At 41.4% G+C, this 15,204-nt stretch overlaps 1 protein-coding gene across 9 annotated transcripts in view; it reads left to right on the forward strand.

Moving 5' to 3' along the window:
• The window catches only part of LOC106509183 (histone-arginine methyltransferase CARM1-like), a 292,946-nt gene that overhangs the window by 192,228 nt on the left and 85,514 nt on the right, over window positions 1-15,204 (forward strand). For 7 of the 9 annotated variants that reach the window (XR_014841642.1, XM_085018906.1, XM_021064249.2 and 4 more), the window contains one exon: window positions 11,858-11,968. The exons of the other annotated variants lie outside the window; for them this stretch is intronic. Coding sequence is in view for 3 of the 7 variants with exons in the window: in XM_021064249.2 (XP_020919908.2) it covers window positions 11,858-11,968 (111 nt within the window). In the remaining 4 variants the exon portion in view is untranslated. The remainder of the gene's footprint in view (window positions 1-11,857; window positions 11,969-15,204) is intronic. 9 annotated transcript variants of the gene reach the window in all.

Below are 15,204 nucleotides of genomic sequence, written 5' to 3' on the forward strand. Positions count from 1 at the left end.
TAGGGTTCACTACCACTGAGCTACAATGGAAATTCCTGGCTTGAATTATTTTAGCTTTTTAGGGCTGCCATAATGAATTACCACAACTAGGTAGCTTAGAACAACATAAATTTACTCTCCCACAGTTCCAGAGGTCAAAAGTCAAAAAGGCTGCCAACAAACCCATGCTCCCCCTGAAGGCTCCAGGGGAATATCCTCCCCCACCCCTTCCTAGCTTCTTGTGGTTGCTGGCAATCCTTGGTGTTCCTTGACTTGGAGATGTACCACCCCCTGCCCCAGTCTCTTCTTTGTCACATGGCATTCTCCCCATATGTCTGTGTCTCTATGTCCATTTCTCCCTCCTTGTAATAACACCAGCCATATTGGATTTAGGGCTTACCCTAATCTAGTATGATGTTATCTTAATTTGATATATCTATAAAAACCCTATTTATGCTTAAGCTTACATTCACAGGTTCTGGGTAGGCATGAATTTTGGGGGACACTATTCAACCTAGTGCAGAGGCCAAGGTTCATGTTAGGTCACATATCCCAACAACTCACCCCTAGGGTTAATTCTCTGTAACGAAGGTGAGGAGAAAGAGGTGAAAAATGGACCTTGGTCTTAACCAATCATTTTGGCCCCTTAATCCCTTAAGAAGCCTCTACATAGATTTCCTGCATGTTAGTGAAGCAGATGGCATGTCTGTGCCAGGATTCTCCTGAGTTTGAATAGAATCTGCTCCTCAAAGGCGACTGGAGAAAGATGCCAGAATCAGCAGAGGAAAATGCTTTCATTTAGTATGAAAGCAAAGTGCAGCTTTCAAGGAGAGCCAAGAAGGCTGAATAAACAACAATCACAGACCATTTTTCAGGGCATTTGGTAAAGAGGGAGCTGGGTGCTTTACTGCAATAGATGGATTTGCTAGTCAATATCTCTGCTCCAGGCCCATCTCTGTACCTTTCAAGATGGTGACATGTGACCTTAATCTTTTGGAGGTTAATTTTAAAGTGGGTTGAGAACACTTAACAGATGGTAGCTGTGAGAATTCAGTAAACTGCTCTACACAGAGTCTCAGCACGGCATCAGAATTCTGTGGTCATACTGGGGAATTTGAATCAGAAATCATCACCCCCCCCCAAGGATATGACTTAATTGGGCTGGTTAGGGTAAACTAGGTTATACTGCTATAACAATCAACCCCCAAACCTCAGTGGTTTAAACTCAATAAAGCTTTATATCTTGCTCATTTCATCCATGATGGGTTAACTAAAAACTGTATTTTGTCTTGTTCTCACTCCAGGACCTAGGCTGAGGAAGCAGCCCCTATGTGAAACAGGACTAGTTCCTATTGCAGAGAGAAGGAGAGAGTGGCAAAGGCACACTCCTAATTCTTGAGTCTTCCACCTGAAAGTGACCCATGTTAACATCTGACTTCATCCCATAAGCCAAATCAAGTCATGTGGTCACTCCTAATTTTGAAAGGGCAGGGGACTACAATTCTACTCTGTCCTGGGCTCATAAGGACAACCAGGAATATCTGGCAGATAGCACTAATGACTATCCTACCAGATGGCAATTTTGCAAAATCATTCAAGGGACAGAGTGCTAAGGTGATATTCTCAGTGCCTCAGCTGTGCATGGGAGGGAACTGGGGGTGGGGGAAGAGATTTGAAAAATTAATATTTCCCTGATATGGTTTGATAGGCTTACTTACTATTACCTTCTGCCTGGTGGCTTCCCTTCCTACTAAAAGCAAGGCATTTTATGGAGTTCCTGTTGTGGCTCAGCAGGTTAAGAACCCGACATAGTCTCCGTGAAGATGCAGTTTTGATCCCTGACCTTGCTCAGTGGGTTAAGGATCTGGAATTGCTGCAAGCTGTGGTGTAGGTCTCAGATGCGGCTAAGATCTAGCATTGCTGTGGCTGTGACTGTGGCTTAGGCCAGCAGCTGTAGCCTCGATTTGACCCCTAGCCCAGAAGCATCCATTAAGTGTGGCCACAAAAAGATAGATAGATAAATAAATAAATAAAAGCAATTTAGAAACATCCTAAGGTTGAATTTCTAAACCTTTCACATCGCCTATAAGACAGTGCCATAAAGGGCCAATTTGGAGCAACTGTTGACTTTGCTGAAGGCTTATGTAGAGGATTCTAGGCAACAGTAACTTCTAAAGTAGATGTCTTTGTTTTAATATCTACCTTCCAGGATAAGAATGTAGGTAGATAAAGAAGATAAAGTTAGGAGTTCCTGTCGTAGTGCATCAGAAACAAATCCAACTAGTGTCCATGAGGATGTGGTTTCGATCTGTGGCCTCGCTCAGTGGGTCGAGGATCCAGTGCTGCTGTGAGCTGTGGTATAGGTCAAAGACACAGCTCGGATCCCATGTTGCTGTGGCAATGACGTAGTCCAGCAGCTGTAGCTCTGATTCAACCCCTAGTCTGGGAACCTCCATGTGCCACAAATTCGGCCCTAAAAAGCCAACATAGTTACATTGTACAAAACCAAGTACTGTACTAGAACCTGGCCTTTTCTGGCACTAAACCAGGAATTAGGCTTCAGTGAATTTAGAGCCTGTGCTGATAATCTTCTTTTTACTTAATCTCCTAAATGTGAAATATTGACACAGTCACTCCACTTGAGAGTGATTGTTTAGGTTTAGAATTTAGACGTTTGGAAACCAGAAAAGACAGAATCACAGGAAAACATCAGTAAACATGTTGAATTTTGTGTAACTACCACCATTATCTTAGCCTCCTTTCCCTGAATCACAGATCATGCAACAAAGTCTTTAGTGCTAGTACTTTCTGGAGGAGGACAGACTCAGCAAGGCAGGGGTGAGGTGGGGAAGGAGTGGGGCAGGTACAGGGGCCTATATTACTGAGCTGGCCACAACTTGCTAAAAAACTGATTGCTTGGGATCGTAGGGCACCTTCAGGGAGGTCATATGAAGCCACTCTGTTTTCAAATAGTTCATTAGGGGAGAGAAGGAGAATGATTTACCCAGTGGCCACCATCTCCCACTGGTCAAGTATGCCCCCATATATTAACTTCCTTACTCTTCAAGGTGATGTGTATGCATGCAAGTGAGTGCTGTAGGTAGTGCTTGCATCATGCCTGGGCAGCAAGAAGGACACTGCAGTAGGAGGAAAGGGACAAAATGCATGTGGCACCCATGAGGTGGGCACTGTATTCTCGTATGCATGAGCAATATGAGGAAATAGAGGAACCCTCTGCAGCAGCTCCTTAAACAGTGGTAATAGCATCAGTGAAACAACTCTATTTTTCAAAGACCAGTGCATGTAATTTCTATGGCCCCTCTGGCCAGCCAGCAAGGCGAATGTTCCATTCTGGCATGCCACATAAACTCAAGGTGTTATAAACATCACCCAAGCCAGGAACCCAGGGGTCAATCTAGACTTTTTCTTTTCCTTTCCAGTCTCCACATCTTTTAGCTTCTATTAACCCAGCAATTTTGCAACTCTTCTCTTCTCCTCTGTCCCATAGCTAATTCTTTGTTCTCATTCTTATGGTATCCTTCCTGGAATGTTGAAAATGTTTGCCAATTAGTTTCCCTGCTTGTACCAGTTAAGATATATTTGGCCTCAAGTGGGAGGAAATCCCTATTTACAATGGCTAAAATGTTGGAGGTAGTGTGACTCTGAGATGTTTTAATCCAGTTCCTCCGAGCATCACATTTAAATTTAACCGTGTCCAGGAAAGAAGAAGCATCTTTTCTATGTGTCTGTTTTAGAAGAGAGAAAAGCATTCCAGTAGCCCCCCACCCCCACCCCACAAGCAGATTCCCCACAGTTTCATTAGCAATGCTAATTTGCAAATGTAAAAGCCAGCACTGACAAGAGGAATGGAACCAACCATGTATGATTGCCCTGGCCCGATCAGGATCCCTCCCTGGGACTGGGGATGGTTAACCATGGGGAGGAGGATAAATAAGTAATAAAGTGAAGTTCTGATAGGAAGGAAGAAGGGACTGATGTTGATTAGGAATCAGCAGTGTCTACTTTGCTAACTGATTTTGTGGGCTCCAATCCATGATACTACCGTGATGCTGCTAAAATACAATTATGAAAACATTATTCCATTGAGAACTTTTTTTATGATCCTTCTTTGCCTGAGGATCAAGTCCAAGCTTGTAGTCTAGTATGCAAGATCATCTGTGAGCATGCATCAGCCAGTTTCTCCAGCTTTTGCTCTTGCCATGTTAAGGTCTCAACCATGCCCTCACTTCTCCCTCTAACATACACATCGTGCCTCTCTGGAAATTCACTGCCTTCCAAATATGACTGGCTCTATCATTCTTAGGTGCCTCTGTTCATACTGCTCTCTCACCCTGGAGTTCCTGCCGCTCCCTCCATTCAAATGGCATGATGTTGTCTTATCTCTCAATTTTAACTACGCAAGTCATCTCAGTGAAGTCATTCCAGACTCCTAGGTAGATTAAACTAATCCTCCTTCATCCTTTCACTGTGCCCATTATCTAAGACTATCATTGCCACTATAACACATTATTGTGCTTCTTTCCTACATACCTTTTTCCCCCAACTGGATAGTCCTATTATTTTGATCTTTGCATTCCCAGCATCTAGTAATATTTGGTGCAGTGGGTAATAGGAAGCACTTAATAGATGTCTGATGAATGAATGAAAGCCTAAGGATTTAGAACTGAGTAATCTGGTCTGAGTCTACTGGCAGCTTATGGAAGAGGTTAACTCTGGTAAGATAAACTAAGGGTAATCAGCATCTTTGTGTTTTCCATAATAATGAAGAAAAATAGCTGGAGAACTGGTGAAAGGGTGGTTAAAAGATTGGTGATGGGTTTATCTATCCTCTGCCAGAAGATTAGGTGGAATGAAATAAGGGTGTTCCTAAGTATTAATTACTCATTATTTAATACAGGCGACCCTTTGGTTGAAAGCAAGTTTTGCTGCACAGCAGATGTAGAGTTCTCTTATGAGAGCTATCACTGCAGAATTCTTCTGCTGTAGTGAAAGTGCTAATTATCTAAGCAAGATTTCAGCCTAAGCTGCAAAAGCCGTAATGGGATGTCTTCTTCAGCTCTTGAGGTGATTTGAAATTTTTATTCTCTGACAAAAGCCAGAGTAAGAGATATGTTGGCTGCAATAGGCTGTGCATTTCTCTCATTCTGTTACTGCCTGGAAACTGTTCAGTTAGCCTGTACGTCAACAGTTTGGATGTTGGAAGAGCTGGGTGAAATCTATCAGGTAGACAGACAGCCCATGGCAGGTAACAGTGATGATAAAACATATGACAGTGCAAGAGAATGGGGTACTTGTAACTTGGGGTGGTTCAGTGAAGGTATCTACAGATATAATAAGATAATAGCTGGAAGAAGCAGCAATGTCAATGAAAGTGGTAGGTCGTTAGGACACAATCTAGGAGTATGAGGCATACTCCTCATACTCCTCAAGACAATAATGACAGGGTATTGCAATTCAGAGCAGCCATTGATATGCTCAAGCAAATAAAGAAAGAATGTGTAAATAATAACTGGCATAACTCGAGGAATTAATTGTGGGATTATCAGCGCCTCATTATTAGAGGATAGTTATAAACTTCTGGGGTGAAAAAAAGGCTAAATGTGACCACTAATAGTATAGCCTCAGCAGCCTCAGCAGCACACAAAATAACTTAGAACTGCAAACGAAGGGAGTGCTAAGAACATAGCGTTTGAGTTAGATGCATTTGTTTTTATCTCATCTCTGCCATTTATTAAGTGTGTAGCTTCAACTCCATCTGATTCTGTCTCTTTATCTATAATCTGGAGAAGGTAACAATAGTTCCCACATTACATAGTTGTCATCATGAGTAAATAAAGTAATGCCTACAAAGTACTAAACAAGCATAGTACCTAATAAGTATAAAAATAATGGTACATAATTTGTTTTTACTCTATTTCAACTGTAGTTTTATTTTATGTTTTCATAAGGACCTGGATATTCTTTGTTATTTTTAACCTAATAAATCCAGATAAATAGCTTTGAACACTTTTGGGGATTTTTTTAGCCCTGTCCAAACATTTTACAGGATTTCTTTGCCCAAGAAACCATAAGAGCACGTAATTAAAATTATCTGTGTAAGCGAAATGACCTTATCTTTTTATATTTTTAAAACTTTGTTTACAAATAAATTCATAGAACTTTTGACCATGGCTACATGGACTGATTGTTGACTTTACCCGTTCGTCCTGGCAGGGATTTCATACTGTTTTCTGGTGCTGCCACATCTAAGCCCCATATTAGCCATTTCTATAATTATTGCCTATGTATCCAGGGGAAACCCAGGATGGATTCTTTCTCTAGAGGAACACTGTATACCAGAACTACCTGGATTGTAATGTAATGATAGTATGGTGATGTCAAAGTTAAGTCATCCTCCTCTGAGGGATGCTTAAGATCACTAGATGGAAGTAGACATGTTATAGTGGTAAAAGATGTGTTCTTAGGATGTTAACAGATTTGCACAGAATATTTTGGATCATGGCTCTATTCCCTGTCTGCAGTAGAGAGACACATTTTTATTTATTCAGTTTGTTTAACAAAGATTTAATATCTTTACTATGTGCCAGACCCTGTGCAATCTCAGAGGTTCATGAACGAGCAAGAAACTGATGGAGGCCTCTCCTTTAATAAAGCTTACAATCCAGGAGTGGGAGCAGAAATTAATCAAATAATCCTTCATTGAAAGAAAAATTATGACTTTGATGAGTGTTATGAAGGGGGGGGTTAAGAAGGTGATGAAAGAAAGGATATAGCTGGAAGATTTTACTTAGCAGGGAGGAGAGTAGATATTAGAGAAGTCATCACTGATGGAGAGCTATTTGAGATCCAAAGGATGAGTTGGTGAATCAGCTGGGGTTCCCACAGGAGAGAAAAGGCACACCCAATGAGGTATTTTAGGAGAGTTAAATAACAGGATTGTTTACAAAGATGTGGGCAGAGTTAAGGGAACCACCATGGGATGGTGAAACACCCTGGTGCTGGCACAAGTGAGAATCTATTACCACCCCTGGACTTAAGGCAGGGTGAGGGCTAGTTCCTGGAAACCTGGAAGAGTAGTCATAGCTGTAAGAGATGGAACCCCAGCAAGAGCTGTGGCTTTCGGTAGAAGAGACACAACCAATCCATAGAGACCCAGGAGGGAGGAAGCCAAGAGAACAAATCATCTTACCTCACTCCCTCTGACCCTTTGTTGTCTTTTCTCTTGGCTCATCCTAGATGGATTTCAATAGCAAGGAATCCCGTTGGTATAGTCCATATAGGTCAAACTCCTGACAAAGAGCAGGATGGAGATAAGCGAAGAATAGATCTGGAGGATCCCATGAAAAAAGATCTAGCATGATGGGTGTTGAGCAGGTTAAAATAAAAGTATCAGAGGCTGGTTTCATAGAGTGCACAGTGGGAGCACCCTGGCAAAGGGAGCAGCATGTGCTGAGGCCCTGTTGGCAGAAAGGAGCATGAAACTGTCCAAGAAGGTCTGTATCAGGGTGTCTTGACATAGTCAAAAGAGTGACTCAAGAGACATGTTTTGATTATAGCCAAGGATGTAAGGCAGAAATCAGGAAGAGAGACAGAGTATAAAGTATCAGGTTTGTGGGGTGACTTGGGCACCAAGAAATATGAAAGAGGCTGGAAGCAGAAGGCCAGGTTAGGTGAAACAATTCAGGATATAAGCCTTCAGTAAAGTCAGGGTATCCGGAGCTCATCTTCTTTGGGTTCTAGCTTTGTGATGCAGGAACACTCCCAGAGTCCAAATGTTGACACAGTCCTAAGGCTTTTCCAGAGGGAGCTCTCAGTGATGTTGGAATTGGGAACCTACCATATTGAGTCATTCCATTCAGTCATTTAGTCAGCAGATATTTATTAATCGCTTTTAGGTTTCCTACTATATTAGGTGCTGAGAAATAAAGGATATGATTCTTGTCTTTGGGGGAGCTTAGAGGCTAAGCAAGGAGGATAAATATGTAGGGATACCCTTGCAATATCCTGTAATAAGTGCTGTGTTAAAGAGCTATGTACCAGGTGCCAGAGAGCCCAACCTAGACCAACTGACTGAGGAAGCACCCTGAGATGTGACATCTGAGCTGGGTCTTGAGTTTCTCAGGTAGAAAAATTTCAAGGGAAATGTATTGGTTAGCGTATGCCAACTACTAAATATAAACAATCCCTAAATCTTAGTGGTTTAACAGAATGAGATTATTTCTTGTTCATGCTATGTCCTTTATGTTCTGAGTGGCTCTTCCCAAAGTGGCAATCCAGGGATTCATTCTCTTCTCAACTCCAGTAAATGATTTGTAATACCATTGCATAAGGAGCAGAGTGTGGGAGGTTCCCTAGACCCTTACCTATCTTGGCACAAAAATGGCACTCCTCATTTCCCCTTGCATTCCATTGGCCAGAGTTGGTCACATGACCATAATGTAGATGCAGAGGGGTGGGGAACTACTTCTGGCTGGGCAGCTGCTTCCCTACCAGTCTTCTCAAAAAGAGCATGATCCTTTGGTTAGGAGGCTATGAGCTGCCTCTACTGCAAGGGACTGCACGTGAGGGACCCTAGGATCAAAGGAAGGGACACAGTTGCTATGCCTAGGTTGGGGGAGGAGGGAGGTAGAGGAGAATTACAGAAAGAGACCAGATGAGTTAGTCATTGCTAGACTGCTCAGGCCCAAGGATGAGACTCCAAAGACACCAGGCTCTATTCCTGCTGTTGCATTGAGACTTTGGAACTTTTCTCAGAGTGTGATAGGGCCAGACTTATGTCTCTTTATAGTCCACCCTCTCCTCCCATCTTGGGCTGCACAGAAAGGTGGCATGATGGTGCTGAGAGTTGAGCACCAGGTTGTCCTCCAGTTACCAGCCATGTTTCCTTGGGCTAGAAACAGTCTCTCCAAGCCTGCTTCCTTCTCAGTATAATGGAACATAACTTTGTCCTCTCCATCCCAGAGGGTCATGAGTACCAAATAGCTAGTGTCAGGGGAATGTCCTTTGGAGACTATAACCTGATTTACATGTAGAAGGGGATTTTATTAGTCTCTCTTTGCTTCTGTTTGAGGGGAGGCAATAAAGTATAACTTAATGTCTGCCAATATCCTCAAACATACCTGGGTCTCTGATAATCAACCAATGGTAGAATAAAAAATGGGCTCAATATAATCTTCTGAGAACAAGAAAATGTGATTAGAGGCAGCTCCAAGGCTTCCTGAGGTGCCAAATAAGAAGGTGTAACAGAATTATCTGCATTAATGTCCCCCCCTCTCCTCATCTGGGAAACCCCAGCTGGAAAGGATTGAGATGGTATATTTACATTAGAGCCTAAATATTTGCTTTGACTGCTCGTTTTTCACCAGAGAATCTATTCTCAGCCTTCCTAGGCTTTGTTTCCAACATTTCATGGCTTACATAGATGGGGAATAATGTCCCTCCTTCTGCTCGAAGCCCCAGACTGGAAATTCACTTGTTAACTTTTTAAATATACATACAAGCAGGAAACAGATGGCATTATCTGGGTAATGCTAGCAAAAGATCAGATTCTTTTTCACAGGCTATGCTCTGTTTCGAAATAGCCAAATGAGTAAGGTTATTTAGGCTTGAAATTAGTTATTGAAATGAAGTATTTGGAAAATGGCCCCAGTTTATCATTTTTCACCTCTTCTCTATGTGGGGTCTGAGTCTGTCAAAGCATCTTCCTACTAAGTGGCCTAATTTAGCAAAAAGTTGAACCACATCGGGCTCCCTCCCATCTCTGTCCTTTCTCTCTCTCTCTCTCATTTTCTCTCTCCTCTGTCTCTCTCCTAGTAGTAAAACATTTCTTTGGTTTTTAGGATGCAGGATCAAGAGAAGAGAAAAACACTGCTCTAAGATGTGTTTCATGACACCCTAATAAAAAAGACAGAGTTCCCTTCATGCAGTTGTAGGGCACCTGAGAATAAGCTGGTGCAGTTTCTATTGTGTCTTAATTTTGTATCCCTATTTTGGACTGAACATGGAATCTAATGTGTTGCTTTTTTTTTTTTTTTTTTTTTTTGTCTTTTTAGGGCCATGCCCGTGGCATATGAAGGTTCCCAGGCTAGGGGTCAAATCAGTGCTGTAGCCACTGGCCTACACCACAGCCACAGCAATGCAGATTCCAAGCTGTGTCTGCAACCTATACCACAGCTCACGGCAATGCCGTATCCTGAGGCCAGGGATTGAACCTGCATCCTCATAGATACTAGTCAGATTTGTGAGGCCAGGGATTGAACCTGCATCCTCATAGATACTAGTCAGATTTGTTTCTGCTGAGCCACGATGGGAAATCCCAAGGTGTTGCATTTTTAATTGAAGGCTCTGGAAAGGTTCCCCTGGATGTGGAAGGCCCTGGATTGCACCCTCCAATTTAAGAGCCTCCACTTCCTCAATAGCCATGGGTGTTCTTGCATTAAATCAAGACCATGTGAAGATGATATATTTCCTAGGGAGGATGGAGAGAAGTGAATAGTGGTATTTCCAAAAGTATAGACAGCCTGACAGCAAATTCCAGAGACTGGGTGACATTTTAAATTGGTAATGCTCCTAATTACCCAAATCCTAGGAAACCATATGGAATACAGCCACAGCTCTAGAATTAATATAACTGAGCACTGTGAACCCATTACTAACAGCATGTTCTCTTAGAATAATGGCACCGTATCTGTGTCAGCACAGTGTGATAATTGCAATTAAAACACACACGCATACATGCCTGCACAACCTCTGATGTTTCCTATTTTTTGGAAACATTTTTCCTATCATCAGAATAAAAAAAATTGTAAACTTTCCTACAAAAAAATAGTACTGTTTCCTTGTCATTCATTGCCTATGGGTATTGCTGCCTTAAAAATGTAACCCAGCATTTATACAAAAAAAAAAAAAATGAAGTTAAGTCATTAACATGTGATTTTATGGCCCATGACTAGAAGACAGAAATGTCCAGATTCAACTCCTAGCTCTCCCACTTACTGATGGATGAACTTGGGCTCATTCAATGTCTCTGATTTTAAGTTTTGTCATCTCACAAGTGGGCACAATAATGCAATCTACTCACACATTTATTGTGAGGATTTGGAGCCAAGCAAAATGCCTTGCTCAAATCTAGGGCTAAATAATGCTAAGAATAAAAGTCACCGATAAGACAGAAATACGGGAACCTAAGACTGAGCTTCAGACCTTGGCTTCAGCAGTGTTTGGGGCGAGCAGTGTTTCAGTTTTTTCTGAATATATACACACTCATATGAAGACTTATTAGTAGCTGCTGTAAAAATATAACCATTTACCTCAGCATATTGTGCTACTGAACTGGCTTCGACTGCATAGACTCTCCGAGCTCCAGCCTGTACAGCAAAAAGTGACAGTATTCATTTTCTTTTTTTCACTGTACAGCATGGGGACCAAGTTACTCATACATGTATACTAAAATTTATGTGAGACAGTTTTCATTTTGTTCATGCTGACACATAGAGTAAGTAAATTCATTCATGGCACTCTACTTTTCTTGGCCCTAAGCATCCTAAAACAATCCATGTTACAAAGAAACTATAGTAATAATAGCAACAATTTGAAAAACACTAATTATGTGCCATGTGCTTTGTATACACTTCATATTAATCCCTACAGCAAACCTGAAAGTGGATATTAGTAACCCCACTTAATATATGAGAAAAAGGAGTCTCACAGAGGTTCATAACTTGGCCGAGGGAAGACCACTTATGAAAATTGAAGCTAGTATTTTAATTGTCTGAGCTCAGTGCTCAAGTTGGCATGGTGCCAACAGCTAAGCTCCTGTTTGTGTTTTCACCCTTTTTATCTTCTCCTCTCCTTTCAGGTTGTTCTAGATGTTGGTTGTGGATCAGGAATACTGTCATTTTTTGCTGTACAGGCTGGAGCTCGGAGAGTCTATGCAGTCGAAGCCAGTTCAGTAGCACAATATGCTGAGGTAAGTGGTTATATTTTTACAGCAGCTACTAATAAGTCTTCAGTAAACTTCAGGGGACTGAGTGATGGATTCTTCCAGGTAGGTCATTTAGAAGAATTTTTTTTTACTAGTCTAATTTTTTTCCCCTCTTGAGATATTATTGCTGAAAGAGACCGCCTTCATTGTAGTACTGATATGAAAACAATTATTTTTAAATGTTCACAATGCTGAAAATATAACAAAACTTTCTTCTTCTTCCCTATCCACTGGGTGGCAGGTGGGCCTGGGAACCGGGGGCGGGGGGCAGGCGGGGGGAGACCATTTTACCTGGCCTGAGGAAGATGAATGTTTTCTTATCTTTAATGACCTACTAAGGTGAGGGGTAAGACAGCCCTGGAGCCAGGTTTACTTTTTTCTTAGGCGCTGTACTGACAATAGCTACATCACTCACTTTAAATTTCACTTGTGGTTTAAGGGGCACTTGCTTCATGGCTGTAGTTGGAGCATAGACAGATGTTTGTATCCCATGGAGCTTTTTCAGATCTCAGCCTCTGATTGGAGGGTGGGGAGGTGCTTTGTTTTAAATGTGGTGCTCCATTATCCTCATAAAATGTGTACAAATATTGGAGAATAAATCAAAGTCAGAAGCCAGGTAATGATAGCTTTCAGCAATATTTGGATGTAATAATAACTCAGTCGAGCAGCAGAGTTGGATGTGTGTGTGCATGTGTGTGAACGGGGTAACATGCTTGTCACTCACACCTGGAGGAGGCCTGAATTTTAATGAGGAAGAGAATGGCAGAGGGGGGAGGAGGCTTGGATGCTTCTTCTGAGGAACATGGCAAGAACGTTCCTCCAACCCAGGACAGGCAGGAGCTTTGAGTGATAGTTGGTTTTGGATTGAATGATCCAGAAGAGACCAGGGACCTGGATGGCATGTTTGAAAGGAAAGACTGCCGGGGCCTGATGGCTGGCATGGTGCTGCACTTTCTTTTCTTCTTCCAACAAATCTTGGATAAAATATTTTTGGTCATTTGGTTACTCACCAATTCGTAAGAGTCATTTTTATTAAATATTGGGTGCACACCAAAGAATATTTGTAAAATGTGTACAGTGTCAAGAATAACAGTGCAATGAATGTGTGTCCACTGCATCTTTGAGGAAACAGGCCATTAGCTTCTCCTTAAAAGTCCATGTGTCAGGAGTTCCCATTGTGGCTCAGCAGCAACAAACCTGACTAGTATCCATGAGGACATGGCTTTGATCCTGGCCTTGCTCAGTGAGTCAAGGATCCGCTGTTGCCATGAGCTTCGGTATGTGTTGCAGAAGCAGCTTGGATCTGGCCTTGCTATGGCTGTGGTATGGGCTGGCAGCCGTAGCTCTGATTCAGCCCCTACCCTGGGAACTTCCATATGCTGCAGGTGCAGCCCTAGAAAGACCGAAGGAAAAAAAAAAAAAAAGGTCCATGTGTCTAGTCCTGATCTCTTTTCTGCCCTAAACAGAGATAACCACTACCTTGAATTTTTGTTTATGATTTTCTTACTGTATTTTATAGTTTTACCACATAAGTTTCTGCCCCTAAAAACAAATCCTTTATGAACTTTCCATAAATGGAATTATAATGAATATATTTTATAATTTGCTTATTTCACCCAACATGACGTTCCCGAGGGTTATTTTGTTGATGCATACAGTGGCTATGGATTCCTCTTCAGTGCTGGGTAGTGTTCTAGTGTATGAAATTCTTCAAGTGGTTAGTACATAGTGCTGTTAGCAGAATTTGGATGGCTTCCATTATAAAAGTATTGTTTTGAATATTCTCGTATACACTCCCACTGCATCTGTGCTGGAGTCTCTCAGCATATACCCGAGAGCAGAATTGTTGGGTCAGAGGATATGTATTCCTTCAATTCTGCTCCTTGATACCAAATTATTTTCCAGGGTGACTGTCAGCTTTCATTTCCTCCAGCAGTGAGAGCCATTGTTCTACAACTTTGTCAGCACTTGGTATTGTCAGTCTTTGGAATTTTTGCCAATATGGTGTTTATGACAGATCTATGGCCTTAATTTGTATTTTCCACTCACTAATGATTTTCAGCATCTTTTCACAGTGTTTGGCCATTTGTGCTTTCCCTTCTGTGGAATACTTCTTGCAGTTTTATTGACAGTTTTGCTTTTGAATTGTTTTTCAAATTCTAATTTCTTTGTAGGAATGATTTCTAGGTTCTGGATATTAATCCTATTCAGTTATATGCGTGAAAAAATATCTTCTCCCAGTATGCACCTCTCCTTTTCTCTTTATGAAATTCTACATAAGATTTAAATATGGAGTTTTAAGTAAGACAAGAGGCAAATATAAACTTACATAGGAAGAACCCATAGGTAAAAATGCCTCTGCTTGGATGGCCAATAGGCACATGAAAAAATCTTCAACATCACTAATTATTAGAGAAATGCAAATCCAAACTACCATGAGATACCACCTCACACCAGTCAGAATGGCCATCATTAACAAATCAACAAATAACAAATGCTAGAGTGGGTGTGGAGAAAAGGGAACCCTCCTTTATGTTGTTGGAAATGTAAATTGGTACAACCACTATGGAAACAGTATGGAGGTATCTCAGAAAACTAAATATAGAATTACCATATGACACAGTTATCCCACTCCTGGTCATATATCCAGACAAAACTTTCTTTGAAAAAGATACATGCACTCCTATGTTCATTGCAGCACTATTCACAATAGCCAAGACATAGAAACAACCTAAATATCCATCGACAGATGAATGGATTAAGAAGATGTGGTATATATACACAATGGAATACTAATCAGCCATAAAAAAGAACAAAATAATGCCATGTGCAGCAACATGGATGGAACTAGAGACTCTAATACTAAGTGAAGCAAATCAGAAAGAGAAAGATAAATACAATGACATCACTTATACCTGGAATCTAATAAACAACATAAATGAACCTTTCTACAGAAAAGAAACGAACTCATGAACTTGGAGAACAGATTTGTGGTTACTGGGGGAAGGGGGAAGGAGAGGGATGGGCTGGGAGTCTGGGATCAGTGGATGCAAACTATTGCATTTGGAGCTGATAAGCAATGAGATCCTGCTGTATAGCACAGGGAACTATGTCTAGTCACTTATGATAGAACATGATGGAGGATAATGTGAAAAAAAGAATGTGTGTGTGTGAGAGAGAGAGACTGGGTCACTTTGCTGTGCAGCAGAAATTGGCAGAAC

This window comes from Sus scrofa, chromosome 1, assembly GCF_054392235.1.
Source record: "Sus scrofa isolate SSC_HxYL_T2T_F1_AM1 chromosome 1, Sscrofa_HxYL_maternal_Yorkshire_Landrace_v2.0, whole genome shotgun sequence".
In the NCBI taxonomy this organism is placed as follows: domain Eukaryota; kingdom Metazoa; phylum Chordata; class Mammalia; order Artiodactyla; family Suidae; genus Sus; species Sus scrofa.